The 16,360-nt window shown below is 43.3% G+C and overlaps 1 protein-coding gene across 5 annotated transcripts in view; it reads right to left on the reverse strand.

Moving 5' to 3' along the window:
• Positions 1–138: 138 nt before the first annotated feature.
• Positions 139–16,360, reverse strand: part of LOC139540699 (mitofusin-1-like) — a 28,891-nt gene continuing 12,669 nt past the window's right edge. For all 5 annotated transcript variants that reach the window (XM_071344570.1, XM_071344571.1, XM_071344573.1 and 2 more), the window contains 11 exons: positions 13,945–14,098; positions 10,662–10,729; positions 8,930–9,051; positions 8,492–8,618; positions 8,155–8,259; positions 7,818–7,920; positions 6,993–7,228; positions 3,467–3,634; positions 2,934–3,130; positions 1,499–1,633; positions 139–1,013 (listed from right to left, as the gene is read on the reverse strand). In XM_071344570.1, coding sequence (XP_071200671.1) covers positions 944–1,013; positions 1,499–1,633; positions 2,934–3,130; positions 3,467–3,634; positions 6,993–7,228; positions 7,818–7,920; positions 8,155–8,259; positions 8,492–8,618; positions 8,930–9,051; positions 10,662–10,729; positions 13,945–14,098 — 1,485 coding nt within the window. In that variant the 3' untranslated portion in view covers positions 139–943. The remainder of the gene's footprint in view (positions 1,014–1,498; positions 1,634–2,933; positions 3,131–3,466; positions 3,635–6,992; positions 7,229–7,817; positions 7,921–8,154; positions 8,260–8,491; positions 8,619–8,929; positions 9,052–10,661; positions 10,730–13,944; positions 14,099–16,360) is intronic.

A 16,360-nucleotide genomic window follows, 5' to 3' on the forward strand; every position in this document is an offset into this window, starting at 1 on the left:
TCAGTAAAAGCTTTTATTTTTGAGGGCAGTTGTTAAATCCCCTTTCCACTTCTAAGAATGCAAGTCTTCAGTTTAATGTTGTTTCCATTAGAGATTCTACAGCAAACGCTGCCCGTGCAAAAAAACAAACAGAATCAATGACATAGAATATTATTTTAATAGATTCAGATAAATCAGGATGTATTTCAATTCAAATTCATCATGAAAGGAAAACTTTTTTACAAAGTGGAGATTGTTCAAATGTATTCTCATGACATGTCAAATTAGTTGAAACGGCAGATGAAGTTACGCAATGCTTCTATTTATCAAAACTATATCAGCCGGACATTAGTAATTTTGATAGTTTTTTTCTGAAGTCAAATGGATTTCCTCTGAGTTTATGTAGGTCCTTCACAAAAAACACACACACACAATTCTATTTTTATTTTTACAATGGGGTAAACCAGAACAAATTCAGATCTGAATGAAAATCACATGCCTACATTTGTCTACCTACACACACACAATTACTTCAGGAGTTAATGAAAGGCATATTCACAGTTATAAGAGCAGTAGTGTCAATGTACAGGCTACAGCACCCAACCTTCAATCTCATGCCAACCGAGTTTTTATGTCCTGACCTTCGGAACTGTATTCACACGACTGAATCACACAGTTACACAGAGTTTGTATTTGTGTTACAGGCAGTTTGGTTTGTTGAACTAATGGGCAGTTTGTTCTCTGAAAAGTCCTTTTCTAAAGTGTGTGGAAGACTGGACACACTTCAACAAATCTCTTGGAGAAACATCTGTTCGGAGGTGGGGGAATCCCGGGAGCAATATTGTCGAGGGTGGACCTATTTTCTCTGAGTGGAGAGGGGAGGTCCGGGGGGGAGAGTCAATGACATTTGCTAGGACTGAGTCGCTAGGGGAGCCAGTAGAGCCAGAGCGAGAAACCCAGTCCATCATTTATGGGGATTCAGATACTGGTCTGTAAAAGTCTCCAATTGCCTCTCAAACTCTGTGGCTTTGTGCCTGAAAATATATAGAAAAAGATGTTTACACATAGACCAACATCTATTGGCACACTAATGATGTACAACCAATTATAATGAGGTGAAAATGCCTATCCAAATGAACCATGTTGAGGTTTACTGACAAATGAATACTGTTTACCTCAAGTGAAGAAAAAAAAACTACACACATTCAGTTCAAAGGGCATATCTCTGACCTTGAACCCTCAATACAACCAATAGTGAAGTAACCTATCGGAGCAGGCTTATAAAGATGCCCAAGCAGAGTTCCCACTTCTCTTTTTCAGGGGAAACGGAAGTTGGTGAATAAATGCCAAAATGTGACAATATATTTTTCTATGAAAGACAAAGACTACCAAATCACCAAAATGTTAAATCAAATGCATTGGGGATGTAAATGTTTTAAGGGGGGGGGGGGGGGCAATAGAGCTATGTAAGGGGAAAAGGTATGGGGTAACACTGGACATTGGAGGTAGCTAGACTGACCGGAGGGTCTTGGAGTGGCTCTGGACGGTCTCCAGAGTCTGGACCTTAGCGGTCAGTCGGCTGATCTCTCCCTCCAGCTCCCTCTGTGTCAGGTCCACCTGCTGACACAACCTCACAAAGGTCGTGGCCATCTCCCTGGGCAACAAAGGTCAAAGCGCTCTATCACTTAGTTATTCACCACTTCACAGAAAAGAGGGGAACGGGAGGGACGTAAAGGTAGCAGAGGTGCATAGATTTGGCTTTCAGCAGATTTTGCACTTAAAACATCAGTGGTGAATCGGTTCATAAAGCAAGAGTGTTTAGAAACATCTACGTACGAGGCTCAAACATTAGTTACTGTACTGGGATTGAGGCCTGTAGATGTGTCCTAATGCAGGGAGCAGGGACCCACGCTCCCAGGCAAACCGGCGACCCATCAAATGTTAGCAAAATAAATACAAACGTCATCTCTTATCATTAGGTGAATGATAATGGCAAGTAAAAGTAGGCTAATCAACGTTTTAAAATGAATCGATTTGGTAGACAGTGTCATTATTTTGACCTCCCCAGAGTTCATTGGAAGAGGAAGTGTAAACTTAGAAATGTATCTTGGCACCGTAGATAAAATGTTTCTGTTGTAAACACATTTTTCAGCAATTCTACAAATTGTTTCATTCAACTGAGAGAATATTTTGCAGCTTTGAAGCAAATTCCCAGCAATTCTACACAGTTTAGCTGTAAATAGCTCCAATGACTAATTTCCTCCATATTAAAATGGAGTTTGAGATTTTGGCAGTGAAGCCATTTATCTACTTCCCCAGAGTCGGATGAACAGTCATTGTGCTAACGCTAGTTAACTACTTCTAACTTCCTTCATACTGGACGCAGAGACATAAAAATAGTATTCACGATGGTATTCTGTTGCAGTTACGCAAGTCATGAAAAACTATTTTTCACATAAAATGTCCAAAAACTTCCAAGAGGGAATGCCAAGAGTGTGCAAAAATGTCATCAAGGCAAAGGGTGGCTACTTTGAAGAGTCTCAAATATAAAATATATTTTGATTTATTTAACACTTTTTTTGGTGACTACATGATTCCATATGTGTTATTTCATAGTTTTGATGTCTCACTATTATTCTACAATGTAGAAAATAGTAAAAAGAAAAGAAAAACCCTGGAATGAGTAGGTGTGTCTGAACTTTGGACTGGTACTGTATATTATTTTTGTTTATAATATAAATTGGCGGACCACCTGCAGTAACTGAACCCAGTTTTAAAACTCCTGTCCTAATGCACACAAAAGGATCTGATAACATGGAAATACTGATTGTCAGCCACTTTCGATAACTCAAAACTGGTTTAAAATAGAAAACAAATTTTATAGTGAACTTCCCCCTTTAAGCTTATCCTTATTCCCAGAAATGGCATTTATACAGAATACAGCCTGTACTTACTGCTGGACCTGGTGGCTGCAGTTGGCACTGGTGAAGCTGACGATGAGTTGTAGTTTCTCTGTGGCGTAGTCCACAAACTGGCGCTTGAGCGCATGCTCCTTGGCCTTGGTGGTCCATGTGAGCTTCTCCCACAGGTAGAGCAGGCCGTACATGGAGGCCGACAGGGCTATGAGCCGCCAGCCCACCGTCCGGCACACCTAGCACACACACGGGTAAGAGAGAGGTGGGTTTCATTTTTTTGTAGTGTAACTCTGTATGGAAAGCAGCACCCATATTAAATCAGCTACATCTGTCGTGTTGGTTACACATCTGTATAGATCCGTACATATACCAGGACTCTCGTAGAAAAATATTTTAGTGTGTGCTAAATATATCTAGACTATAAATCAAATAGTCTAGATAAGTGATTTATTTGCCACTTAAATTAAGATGGATTCAGATGTATGGATGCATGTATAGAGCCTGGACCGTACTGTATAACCCATTATAATGACAAACGGGTTGCCAGATTAGGTGGGAGTACTATTACGCACCACTCCTCCAACGATGACCACAGTCATGGAGGTGCGGGAGGTGAGGGAGGCCAGGTTGGTGGCCATGGACATCATCAGCTCCTCTTGGGAGAGCGCTGTGTCCTGGGGATGTGCTACAGCCACGCTGGAGGGGCCACTGGAGGGCGTGGTGGACAGGGAGCGTGTCATCTTTAACAGGACAGGAAGGAGGGACACAGTAATGACAAAGTAGACATTTTCGAAAATGTATTAATAATAAAAAAAACGGAAATATCATATTTACATAAGTATTCAGACCCTTTACTCAGTACTTTGTTGAAGCACCTTCGGCAGCGATTACAGCCGAGTCTTCTTGGGTATGACACTACAAGTTTGGCACACTTGTATTTGGGGACTTTCTCCCATTCTTCTCTGCAGATCCTCTCAAACTCTGCCAGGTTGGATGTGGAGCGTTGCTGCGCAATTATTTCAAGTCTCTCCAGAGATGTTCGATCAGGTTCAAGTCCGGGCTTTAGCTGGGCAACTCAAGGACATTCAGAGACTTGTCCTGAAGCCACTCCTGCATTGTCTTGGCTGTGTGCTTAGGGTCGTTGTTCTGTTGGAAGGTGAACCTTAACCTGCTCAGGACCTCAGACTGGGGTGTTCATCAAGGATCTCTGTACTTTGCTCCATCCATTTATCCCTCGATCCTGATTAGTCTCCCAGTCCAGGCCGCTGAAAAACATCACCACAGCATGAGGCTGCCACCACCATGCTTCACCGTAGGGATGGTGCCAGGTTTCCTCTAGACATTCCTCTGGCCAAAGAGTTCAATCTTGGTTTCATCAGACCAGAGAATCTTGTTTCTCATGGTCTAAGAGTCCTTAAGGTGCCTTTTGGCAAACTCCAAGTGGGCTGTCATCTGCCTTTTACTGCGGAGTGGCTTCCGTCTGGCCACTCTATCATAAAGGCCTGATTTGTGAAATGCCTGCAGAGATGTTTGTCCTTCTGGAAGGTTCTCCCATCTCCACAGAGGAACTCTGGAGCTCTGTCAGAGTGACCATCGGGTTCTTGGTCACCTCCCTGACCAAGGACCTTCTCCCCGATTGCTCAGTTGGCTGGGCGGCCAGCTCTAGGAAGAGTCTTGGTGGTTCCAAACTTCTTCCATTTAAGAATGATGGGGGTCAGTATGTTCTTCGGGACCATCAACGCTGCAGAAATGTTTTGGGACCCTTGCCAGAGCTGTGCCTCGACACAATCCTGTCTCTGGGCTCTACGGACAATTCCTTCGACCTCATAGCTTGGTTTTTGCTCTGACATGCACTGTTAACTGTGGGACCTTATATAGACAGGTGTGTGCCTTTCTAAATCATGTCCAATCAATTGAATTTACCACAGGTGCACTCCAATCAAGTTGTAGAAACATCTCAGATGATCAATGGAAACAGGATGCACCTGAGCTCAATTTCGAATCGCATAGCAAAGGGTCTGAATACTTATGTAAATAAGGTATTTCTATTTTACATTTTTTATATATTTGCAAAAAAAATGTTTTACACTGTTTGTCCTTTGTCATTATGAGGTATTGTGTGTAGATTGTTGAGGGAAAAATATCATTTAATACATTTTAGAATAAGGCTGTAATGTAACAAGATGTGGAAAAAGTCAAGGGTCTGAATAGTTTCTGAATGCACTGTATCCTATACCAGGGATGTTATTGGGACAATGTACTGTAGGAAAGGAGGTACCAGTTAATTTGAATTTCTCCATTGTTTAACTGGTGAACTATCAGTATGTATGTATGTATGTATGTATGTATGTATGTATGTATGTATGTATGTATGTATGTGTTTGAATTCAAAATATACAAATATCAGCATATCAGTTAGTTGGCCAGAATATGAAGGGGAAAAATAAGTTCACAGGCCTAATATTGGAGAATGACAGGTTTGGTTGAAACTGTATTTTAAAAGTGGTATCGACATCATGTCTATTCTAGATCTTCATTTCCCTAAAACATATATTAGTGTGTATTATATCTAACCCATGTGTTTCAACTGTGGTTACCTGAAAGTTCTTGTCGACCAGCATCAAGACTATTAACGATCTATTAGTCATATAACATGCCTATATGACATACCCATTTCATATCTTTAACATGTTACACTACAGCTATGACATACACATGACCAAAAGTATGTGGACATCTGCTCGTCAAACATCTCATTCCAAAATCATGGCCATTAATATGGCGTTGGTCCCCCGTTTGCTGCTAACAGCCACCACTCTTCTGGGAAGGCTTTCCACTAAATGTTCGAACATTGCTGCGGGGACTTGCTGCCATTCAGCCACAAGAGCACTAGTGAGGTCGAGCACTCATGTTGGGCGATTAGGCCTTGCTCGCAGTCTGGCGTTCCAATTCATCCCAAAGGTTTTCGATGGGGTTGAGGTCAGGGCTCTGTGCAGGCCAGTCAAGTTCTTCCACACCGATCAACAATCCATTTCTGTATGCACCTTGCTTTGTGCACGGGAGCATTGTCATGCTTAAAAAGGAAAGAGCCTTCCCCAAACTGTTGCCACAAAGTTGGAGGCACAGAATCATCTAGAAAGTCATTGGATGCTGTATCATTAAGATTTCCCTTCACTGGAACTAAGGGGCCTGGCCAGAACCATGAAAAACACCCCAAGACCATTATTCCACCTCCACCAAACTTTACAGTTGGCACTATGCATTGGGGCAAGTAAAGTTCTGCTGGCATCCTCCAAACCCAGATTAGTCCGTCGGACTGCCAGATGGTGAAGTGTGATTCATCACTCCAGTTTCCACTGCTCCAGAGTCCAATGGCCGCAAGCTTTACACCACACCAGCCGACGCTTGGCATTGCGCATGGTTATCTTAGGGTTATGCTCGGCCATGGAAACGCATTTCATGAAGCTCCTGACAAACAGTTTTTGTGCTGACATAGCTTCCAGGGGCAGTTTGGAACTCGGTAGTAAGTGTTGTAACCGAGGACAGACTATTTTTATTTGCTACCCACTTCAGCACTTGACTGTCCCGTTCTGTGAGCTTGTGTGGCCTACCACTTCGTGGCTGAGCCATTGTTGCTCCTAGATGTTTCCACTTCACAATAACAGCACTTACAATTGACCGGGGCAGTTCTAGCAGGATAGATATTTGACAAACTAACTTGTTGGAAAGGTGGCATCCTATGACGGTGATACGTTGAAAGTCACTGAGCTCTTCAGTAAGGCCATTCTACTGCCAATATTTGTCTGTGGAGATTGTATGGTGTGTGCTCGACTTTATACACCGGTCAGAAACGGGTGTGGCTGAAATAGCCAAATCCACTAATTTCAAGGCGTGCCCACATACACACCTTTTACCAAAGTATCTATCCCCATAATTTCTCACCTTCGTACCTTACTGGAATAACGAGAAGTTGCCCCTAGACCCTGATCCTGGGACATTTTTACATTTCCCCCACTAATGGTTAAGGTTAGGACTGTGGGAGGGAAAGCTGATCCTAGATCTGTAAGTTGGGGAAACTTCACCCTGTAGCTGTCTTACCTGCGTTACTTGGAAGTTCCTGTCGACCAGCATGAAGGCCCGCTTTGCATTGGTAGGCCCCAGGAAGCGGTTGACCAGTGCCGTCCAGCCCATTGAGAACTGGAACTCAATGTTCTCCTGGAAGTCTGAGCAGAGCGTGGCGCAGTTCAGGTTGTAGCTCAGGTCAAATTTGCGGCTTGGCACAAGCATTTGTATCTGGCTCTGAACAGCAGGGGGCAGCAGAGGCTGCAGACTCTCTGGTGGTGGGGAGAAACAAGGAAGGAAACACAGACAAGTCAGGTGACTTCACTGAAATCGTCTAGATGACTTCTGATCCAAATACTTCCTGCTTCCCTTGTTCCTTGCAGTCCTCAGAGATCTGACAGAACTGGATCAGTGGAAGCTATGTAGAACCCTCTGAATAGGCCCCCTACCCAATTGTGTTAGATTACATAAAAGAAGGTTGGATTTAAAACAGGGCCTTCCTTTCCATGACAGTCTCTAAACACACAATGATCTGAGGGGAATAAATGGGTGAGAAGTGAGCAATATGGAAACATCTTGTTGGTTTACTCCCTCAAAGTAATTTCATAGAGGTCCATTAGATCTTCGTCAATCTGCTTTATGACTGGTTGCCTGGTCACACACACACGGGATCGTGAGCCTATGAGCCTGTGTCATGACCAAACCTGAACCCAGATCTTTTTGTGTTGTCATGCCAACTCTTGACCATAGGAGTTGGCAAGACAGCATTAATAGATGTGGGACCAGGCTAATCATGACCAGGGCTAGCCTAAACACAGCCTGTTTTATGGGGTGGTGTTACGTGCTGCACCAACTACCTACCGATCATGTCTCTCTGGGAGGACTGCACGGAGGCGTTGACGGCATTGGAGCAGCTGAAGGCCAGGTTTTTGCCCATGCCCTCTTCAATATGGCTCAGTAGATCCTGTACACGGGGTGAGGGTGGGCAACCGCAGGACATGGTCAGAGATGGAACAGTCAAGGAATGGTCATGGAACGGTCACAGAAATAGAGTGCATAGAAGAGAGGTCACTGCTCCTAACCTAAATGCTCAGTGTGTTACATTAGCGACAAAGCTTCAATTTCAAGGAGAAGCTGCCATAGAAAGCAGACCTGTGTCCGACGTGGCAGTCTTTGGTGTAACGAAAATCAAACTCACTGATTTGTAGAGCTTGAGGACGTGGGGCGAAGGTTGGAAGTCCGAGTGGAACTCCTCAATTAACACATTGAGACGACAGATCTCTTCGCCCATGGCGCTGGACACCTAGAGAAAACGGTTGTATTAGTGCCCGGGGGAAAAAATTAAAATGTGCACCACTTGTGGTAACCCTTGGAATGGATTGAGAGTTACGGCTGTAATAAATCCAGAAATTGTAGTTGGCAGTATGACCCTGGAGGGACAGAGTTGTGCTTCCCTGCACTGTTAAGAGGCTTAGGATGGGCATATTTCACAAACATATTGTAAAAATTCATGTTATCAGAATAGCATGATTTACCTTGCTCTCCACCTCTTCTGTAATGGCCTTGATCTTCATCTTGATGTCCTCTATGAGCAGGCTGAGCTGGTTCTTCACAAACTCCAGACGATCCATCTGGTATTCACGGTCCTCCAATGAGGCCACTCTATACGGCAGACAGGAAGTGGTAAGGTGAGACACAGGAAGTAGGAAGTCAGTGCTTCGATCAGGAAGTACACGGATTGCGATCCAATGTCCATACTAGCATACTACTATACTGCTTTTACAACAGATACCAAAGTATCGTAATATTCATTGGATAAAAATATTGAATTGTAATAAAATGTTAACATTTATGTACAAACACCACATAGAAGGGTCAAGTAAAAGTGCTACAGGAACATTTGGCAACGATTAAACAGAAGACCATCCCGAAAGAACAGAGTGATGTGAGCGGATGGAACGGGGGACACCCACCTCTTCTCTGCCGCCTCGATGTTGATGGCATCCATGATGGCTTTGACCGTTTCAGTGATCTGCTTGGCCCTTATAGTGTGCTGCTCAAACTTTGTTTTCACTGCTGACTGCGAGATACACTCCTGCGAGGCCATATAGTAGCACACACGTTACTGTGAATGGGGGCTGCGAAACACACACACAGGGTGGTGACGCACACAGTGGTGGTGGGACGAAAGGGGACAAGATAGACAACTGCTGAAGCAACTTAAGAATGTGAAAAAAATGGCGTGTGCCTTCAGCAGCTCTGTATCTGGAGACCCACAGCCCCTTGGTTCTAGGTTCACAGTAACGTGTTAATGAAGCAATAGCAAAATCATAGGAACAAAAGTCAACACAAGAAAAACAACAATTCTGAGAAAAGATGACTATTTAAAAACATAAAACACCTCAGAAAACACGAAATGCAGGCCACAGAACAGAATCAAACATGAGACAGGGTGAACAGAATGAAAATGTAACTGAAAGAAACGGATGATCCTCGCCTAAGCAAATCTAGACTTCAGCAATGAAGACGCAGATCGATGGCAATGTGCACATTGATTGGCCTACGCAGGGGTTCTGAGGCGCGGGCTTGGCGACTCGTGATTGGTGGAGAGAGACTAGTAGTTCGGAGATGAGCTGGAGGTCGAGACTAGAGGTGTTTCTCGCCGCACAGGATCATAGAGATAGAGTGATTAGAATGGTTCACCACTCACATCTGTAGTGGCATGGGACAGAATCTAGTTAACATCCTATTCAACAGTTTTTCCTTTAGGTGTCCGACCCAATAAGGAGGTCAACGGTATGAAGCAGCATAACTACGGAATATTCTCTCTTGCAAATCTTTTCTATACCATTTCTCTACGCACACGCACAGCCTCATGCACACATCCACAAGCAACAGCAGCTACCATTGTGCTTGAGCAGGTGCCCCTGGAAAATCTCTGTCACTTTAGGAGGAAGATAACAGGGCTGGGAATTTCCAGGGACCTTACGATACGTCGGTGCCGATATGATATGTATTGCGATTCTATATGCATTTCCACTCGATACTGTGATTTTATTGCAATTGATGGTCCAAACATTGCTCACTATATGTCTGCTGCAGCGAGACAGGAGAGCGTGAGAAAATGAGTTTTGATCAGTCAGGGAAATAAAAGTGCTGAAAACATGTCGTCTCACTATTTAAATAGAAGATGGAGAACAAGCTATAGGATGAAAAATTAAATAGTTTTGGCGCTACCAATAGAGGCAAAAAAATTAGTGGAGTCAAATATCAATTTAATAATATTGTGACATATAACTATAAATTATTTTCCTTCTTCACTAGAAGATAAATGTGATAAGTGCCAGTTCTGGCCATCCTCCCAGATCGCTCCAAAACGAAGTCCAGTATCACACTGGCAAAAGCCAGGCCGGAGAATTCAGATTGAGAGAGTTTGACTGAGGAGGAGCCATGGTGTTTGGTTTGACTGGACTACACACTGATTTCACTTCCACCTTGATTCCTTGGAAAGTGGGTCATTTCGAGAGAGAAAAATGTAGTTCTGCCATTTATTTTTAAATGAATTACTTCATACTGTGGGGTTTTCATATACATTTCAGATGAGTTGGAGACGTTGTATTTAATCATTAAACAATCTCCGTGTTCGAGGCTGAGAACGAGAGGCGTTAGACGTTGTCACACACACAAACAGACACTAGAACTTGCCTCAAATATCCTCTCGAAACTCTGGAACTCCTTGAGCCTCTCGTGGAAGCCTTCTGCTAAAGCTCCCCCTGAGAAAAGCGGCACACTGTCAAACAAAGACCACCACATCACAGCAGCGTTAGCCCTCCATAACGGAGTGTAGCACACTGCCATTTTGGCTACAAACTCCTACAAAAAGTTAAATCATTTAAAAAGGACAGATCACTTTTGGTGTATCAGTTAGCGTTGAATTCATAGGTAGGGTGACCACATTTAAAATACCTTATATCTTTCAGTCTATTCACTTACTTTCATAGCTCTTCGTTAAAGCACACTTTTGTAAGTAGGTAACTGTCCTCTCCATGTTTAGCTGGAATTTAGCCCGAAAGCATTTGAAAAATGTGATTGGTTGACAATGACATTGGTCTACATTTCGTCTTGCGCTGCGCAGAATATCAGATCTCAACACCGATTGGAGAAGTGTTAAACATCACCAATACCGCCACTTCCTTATATCTTGTCATAAACTCAACTTTACTGCAAAAGGGAGATTGGAATGTCATTTCTTATCTAATGAATGGGAAGACTGACTGAAATATGGGACCAATTGACCTTTTCTGTAAATTAGTGGTGTTTTAATTTGTTGATAAAATGCAGGAAACAATTGTTCGATTGCATGACAAAGGGCCAAAACGCTGGATTGTGATCACCCTAATTCAAAGATATGAGGAAAGAGCTCTGACGAGTGGCACTCTCCCCATGCTTTTGAACACATCACTAACTGATGCAATCCATTTCCACTAGCATTGCTACACTCTCAAAAAATTATACGCCATTAGCAGGGTTGGATGGATTACTTGAAAAATTTAATCTGCTACTAGTAACAGTTACATGAAAAATAAAATAAAGTAATCAGTAACATAATCCTTTGGATTTCTGAAAAATAAGTAACATACTTTTGGATTACTTTAACCTCTAACACCCAGGCATACACATGTGAAACAACTAATTATTTAATTTAGTAACATGACTATTTCCAATTTGGGGACTAGTGTGGAAGCATACTACAATTTACATAAGAGCACACACAGCCGCCATACTAACTTTCTCCTACATTTTCAGTTGGTGGCACAAGCCTATGATTTGGTTGCACCAAAATCTTGTTGTGGGGTCAGGCATTTTTATTTTTGTAGTTTAATGATCTTATATAAACCGATTCAATGTGCTTCATTCAAAGTGTACTGAAATGGTGTGATTCAAGAAATACTGTATGTCCAAGCAGAAATGCATGATTCAAGATACTTCATTTCCCCCCCCCCCCCCCCCATCAGATTACACAATCCATTACTACCCAACCCTGGCCATGAGAATCTACTAACTAAACCAGCTGACACAATTTGGATGAAACGGCAACAGGTATGTACGTTGAAAATAAGATAAAACTTGCAAAAAGTGAAACATCCCTTTAACCTAGAAAGGATGTGGATAAAGTAGAACCAGATGGAGAGAAGATGCCAGGCTAAAAGCAGAGCTCACAAGACCACATTCCCCATAACACTCAAGCGAAAGGTCATTTTGGAGCATGTGAGCCAATGGATTGCATAAGTGGCTTGATCCCATGTAGGTGGTGTTAGCCAGAGTTGATAGGGAAGTTTCAGTTTGATTGTTTTCTAGCTTGGCTGGGGATGTTTTGTTTAGATAGTACACTGTGGATCTAATTTGGGGAGGCCTATAAGGCATTCTGCACACACAGTGTGGACAGGACACAACCTTTGACCTGAGTGAGCCTGCCACACACCCATCTGTCACTAATACAGCCACTAACACACCCCCAAACCCAGCAATTAATACTTAACAAATAGGACAGTTCTGCTTAATTCTGTGTTTTCATGGGCTCCACTCTAGTTCCCTGCAGCTAATCTGGGCGTATGGTCACTGGAGATGGCCTGAGCTGACAAATGAGTTGAAGACTGCATTACATAGGCAAGATGTGGTGGGTGTAACCGAGATAGAGATAGCCAGGAGGAGTTAGAACAATTCCTCATTGTCTCTAAATCATCCTTGCATCTGGGAAACTAAGCACGGGTAGGGTTAAGACCAGACTCATTATTGCAATAATTAATCAATATTAATTACAGATGCTTGTTTGAAGAAATTACCAAATCTTTCTCAGCACTGAATTTCCACGACACTACCTACTGAACTACTTAAGGGGTGTGAACGCTTAAACGTTTAAATGAAATTGGGATCCTTAACATTAACAAAAATACTTGTGTTTTCCCCCACAAAATTTGAATCACAGTGCAGTTATCACAAAACATATTTTCTATGTTATAGCCTAACTAACTGTAAAAGGCCTGGGGAAAGTTGAGTAATTTAATGGTAGATTCAGTGACATGAAGTAGACGCAGAAAGTAAATGGCATAGTGTGTCAATTTCCGCATCAACTAAGACCTGGCTACCACGCTGAGAACAGTGTGAATCAAACCCGTACACATGAGCAGATACTGTGACCGTGAAGTGTTGCATCTTGCCTATTTGTTGATGATAGGCCCTGTTTTACTCAAGTTGTGAGACATTGCAAGCCAACAAATTGTGAGATACAGCATTGCATTGCGAGATACAGCTTTTGATTGCCGATAGATAGGCCTAGTGCACAGTTCTGCCTGGTGGCCGACCTGCCTATACTGTGCCCCTCCCCTCTCTCTCCATCCCTCACTAGCACACTGAAAGATGCAAGTGTTTGTGTTTTCGGAAGTATGGCAACTAATCAGTCTCCTCCGTTATAAAAATACATAATCTTAGGAGTCGATTCCGGTAGGAATCGAATCTTGACAGTCAGAAATGGGAGTCGACATGTAAGGAAACGAGGAATCAATTATTTTGGAGTCGACTCTCCACCACTACGTCATCGTTGGAAAAATGGCAGAGAAAGGCGAGCAACAGCAGCAAAGTCCTGTATGGCAACACTTTGAGAAGTTAAATGAGAAGGAAATGCAAACTTTGCGCGGTGGAGTTGAGGTACAGTAACAGTAGTTACAGGTGCAATGCTTCACCATCGAAAAGAGATGCAGCGAGAGACCAAAACCCTGAATTCACATGGAATTTTATGATTTTTTTTCGTATTGTTTTACCAGAAAACTCCCCAAAAATGGCCGTTTAAACATGAAGAAATAACTGTGACATCCTTACTACCTACCAACAACAATACACACCTGGTTTGACCACTGCGGACACCAAAACACACACCTACCCACCCATCAACACGCCCACAGCCTCCTGGTTTGACCGCCGCGGGGCTTACCGGACTCTGGCATACCCTGAGCTCGCTGCATGCGGGAGTTGAGCACCTCTTTGGCCGACACAAAAAAGATGCGGTTGGGCGCCTGCTCCCGGTCCATTACCTTCAGCTCCTCCACCAGGAAGTTGACACAGCGGTCCGTGTGCTGCTTCCGCACCTGTAGGGGGAAACGTTACTGCATCATTACTGTATAACTATGTTATACTATGTATAACAATGTAACAGTATAACTTTAGTACCGTCCCCTCGCCCCGACACGGGCGCGAACCAGGGACCCTCTGCACACATCAACAACTGACACCCACGAAGCGTCGTTACCCATCGCTCCACAAAAGCCGCGGCTTATGTGACCATGACATCGGTGTATGCTAGCTAACACAATTATTTACAGCAATCATATGCCAAAGCACATCCCAGAAAGCCCCTCAATCCCTAACAGGTACCATATACCCACACATGTATAAAATCAGTAACGTACAGCAAACTTGTACACATTGTAAAATAGAAAATAGAAAACAGTATTCAGAACGTGACCTACCCCTTGCATCACATTTTCATACTGGGAAGACCTGACGTTCGCGATCTCCCCCTATCTGCAAGCGGGGCCAATCACAACACCCCTTATTGTCATCAGAGTTGAACTAACCAATAAGAATGCTTGAACATCAAATACACATTTCTTTAGAGGCAAGTGGAAACATAACCAACCCTGTTACATTCTCCCCTGCTGAATTACACTTGCATACTACAAAGAAACTAAATGAGGTATGCAATACCTTGCAATATATATGTCACCAAATATTCCAGTGCAAAGACTATTCTCTAAAGAGAATTAGGGGAATTCAAAGACCCCGTAGGAAAACATGCCTGTTACATGTTCAGTACACTCAGTGACAATAAGAACCTCAGACAGAAAAACCTTGGCCTACATGACCCCTGACCCATTACCTCTATAGGGTCTCTTGAAAGTTAAAAGTAAAAAAATAAAAATAAATGTGGCTACAGACTTGGATTCTAATCCTACACCCACACAGGTACTCTAATGAATTCTGTATGAAAAACCCTCTGTGTCTGCATAGTCTCAATGAGTCTCACTGGGCGTTTCCTAACTCGACCAGCCCCTGACCTGACAGTCCTAACAGAGTTATCATTACGTTTAACCTGTTCAACTACAACCACCATTGGTGGGTCACTGTCCACAGTCGATGGGTAGTCAAGGTCAAAGGTTCTGTGACTGTTGCTGGAGCTTGTGCCACCAGTGGCATCTTCAGAATGCCTTTCTTCCTCAGAAGGTTCGGACATTTCTTCTCCAAAGGTTACCTCTGACATGCTTGTGCCACCAGTGGCACCCTCAGAATGTGGTGAGTTCTGAGGGTCCCTCGCCAGTGGCCCATCTTCCAGCACATCTAGGGTCTCTTTTTCAGAGGGCTCCGACTGTGTTTCCTCCGAGGTCTGTTCTGATACCCACACACTAGTCCTCTCACCGATGTCCATTTCTGGTATATCATTCATGGATGAGTCCTCCATCTCCTCACTCGGATCCTCACGGTCTCCCGTATTAGGTGTCTCTAAGGCAGTGTCAGGGAGAGGCAAAAAGTTTACAGGCATTATCAGATTACGGTGGACCGTTTTCTCCTGGCCAGTCGACATGTTCTGTATCTTAAAGATGTGGATGTCACTATTCTTCTCCGTAACAATATAGAGGTTGTTCTCCCAGCGATCCGCCTGCTATGTTACGTTTACATTACGTTCATCCACCTCTGGCCTGCTCGCCTCCCTACCTCTGAGGAAGTACAGTTCCCGCTCAGCCCAGTCAAAACTGTTCGCTGCTCTGGCACCCCAATGGTGGAACAAACTCCCTCACGACGCCAGGTCAGCGGAGTCAATCACCACCTTCCGGAGACACCTGAAACCCCACCTCTTTAAGGAATACCTAGGATAGGATAAAGTAATCCTTCTAACCCCCCCCCCCCCTTAAAAGAGTTAGATGCACTATTGTAAAGTGGTTGTTCCACTGGATATCATAAGGTGAATGCACCAATTTGTAAGTCGCTCTGGATAAGAGCGTCTGCTAAATGACTTAAATGTAAATTACTACAACAAAGCTCATAGCACTAACAAAAACTCTCATGGGGAGATAAATGTAATTTGCACTTCAGCTCTAGGCTTGAGTGGTAGACTGTATATGCCATATATGGCAGTTGAGGATCCTCAGAGGAGGAAGGGGAGGACCACGCCCTCAGTGAATTTCCTAAAAATAATGAAACATTAAAAAAAGTTATCCTTTATAGATAAAACAATATCAAATATACAGTTGAAGTCGGAAGTTTACATACACCTTGGCTAAATACATTTAAACTCAGCTTTTCACAATTCCTGACATTTAATTCGAGTAAAAATTCCCTGTCTTAGGTCAGTT

This window comes from Salvelinus alpinus, chromosome 16, assembly GCF_045679555.1.
Source record: "Salvelinus alpinus chromosome 16, SLU_Salpinus.1, whole genome shotgun sequence".
Lineage (NCBI taxonomy): Eukaryota > Metazoa > Chordata > Actinopteri > Salmoniformes > Salmonidae > Salvelinus > Salvelinus alpinus.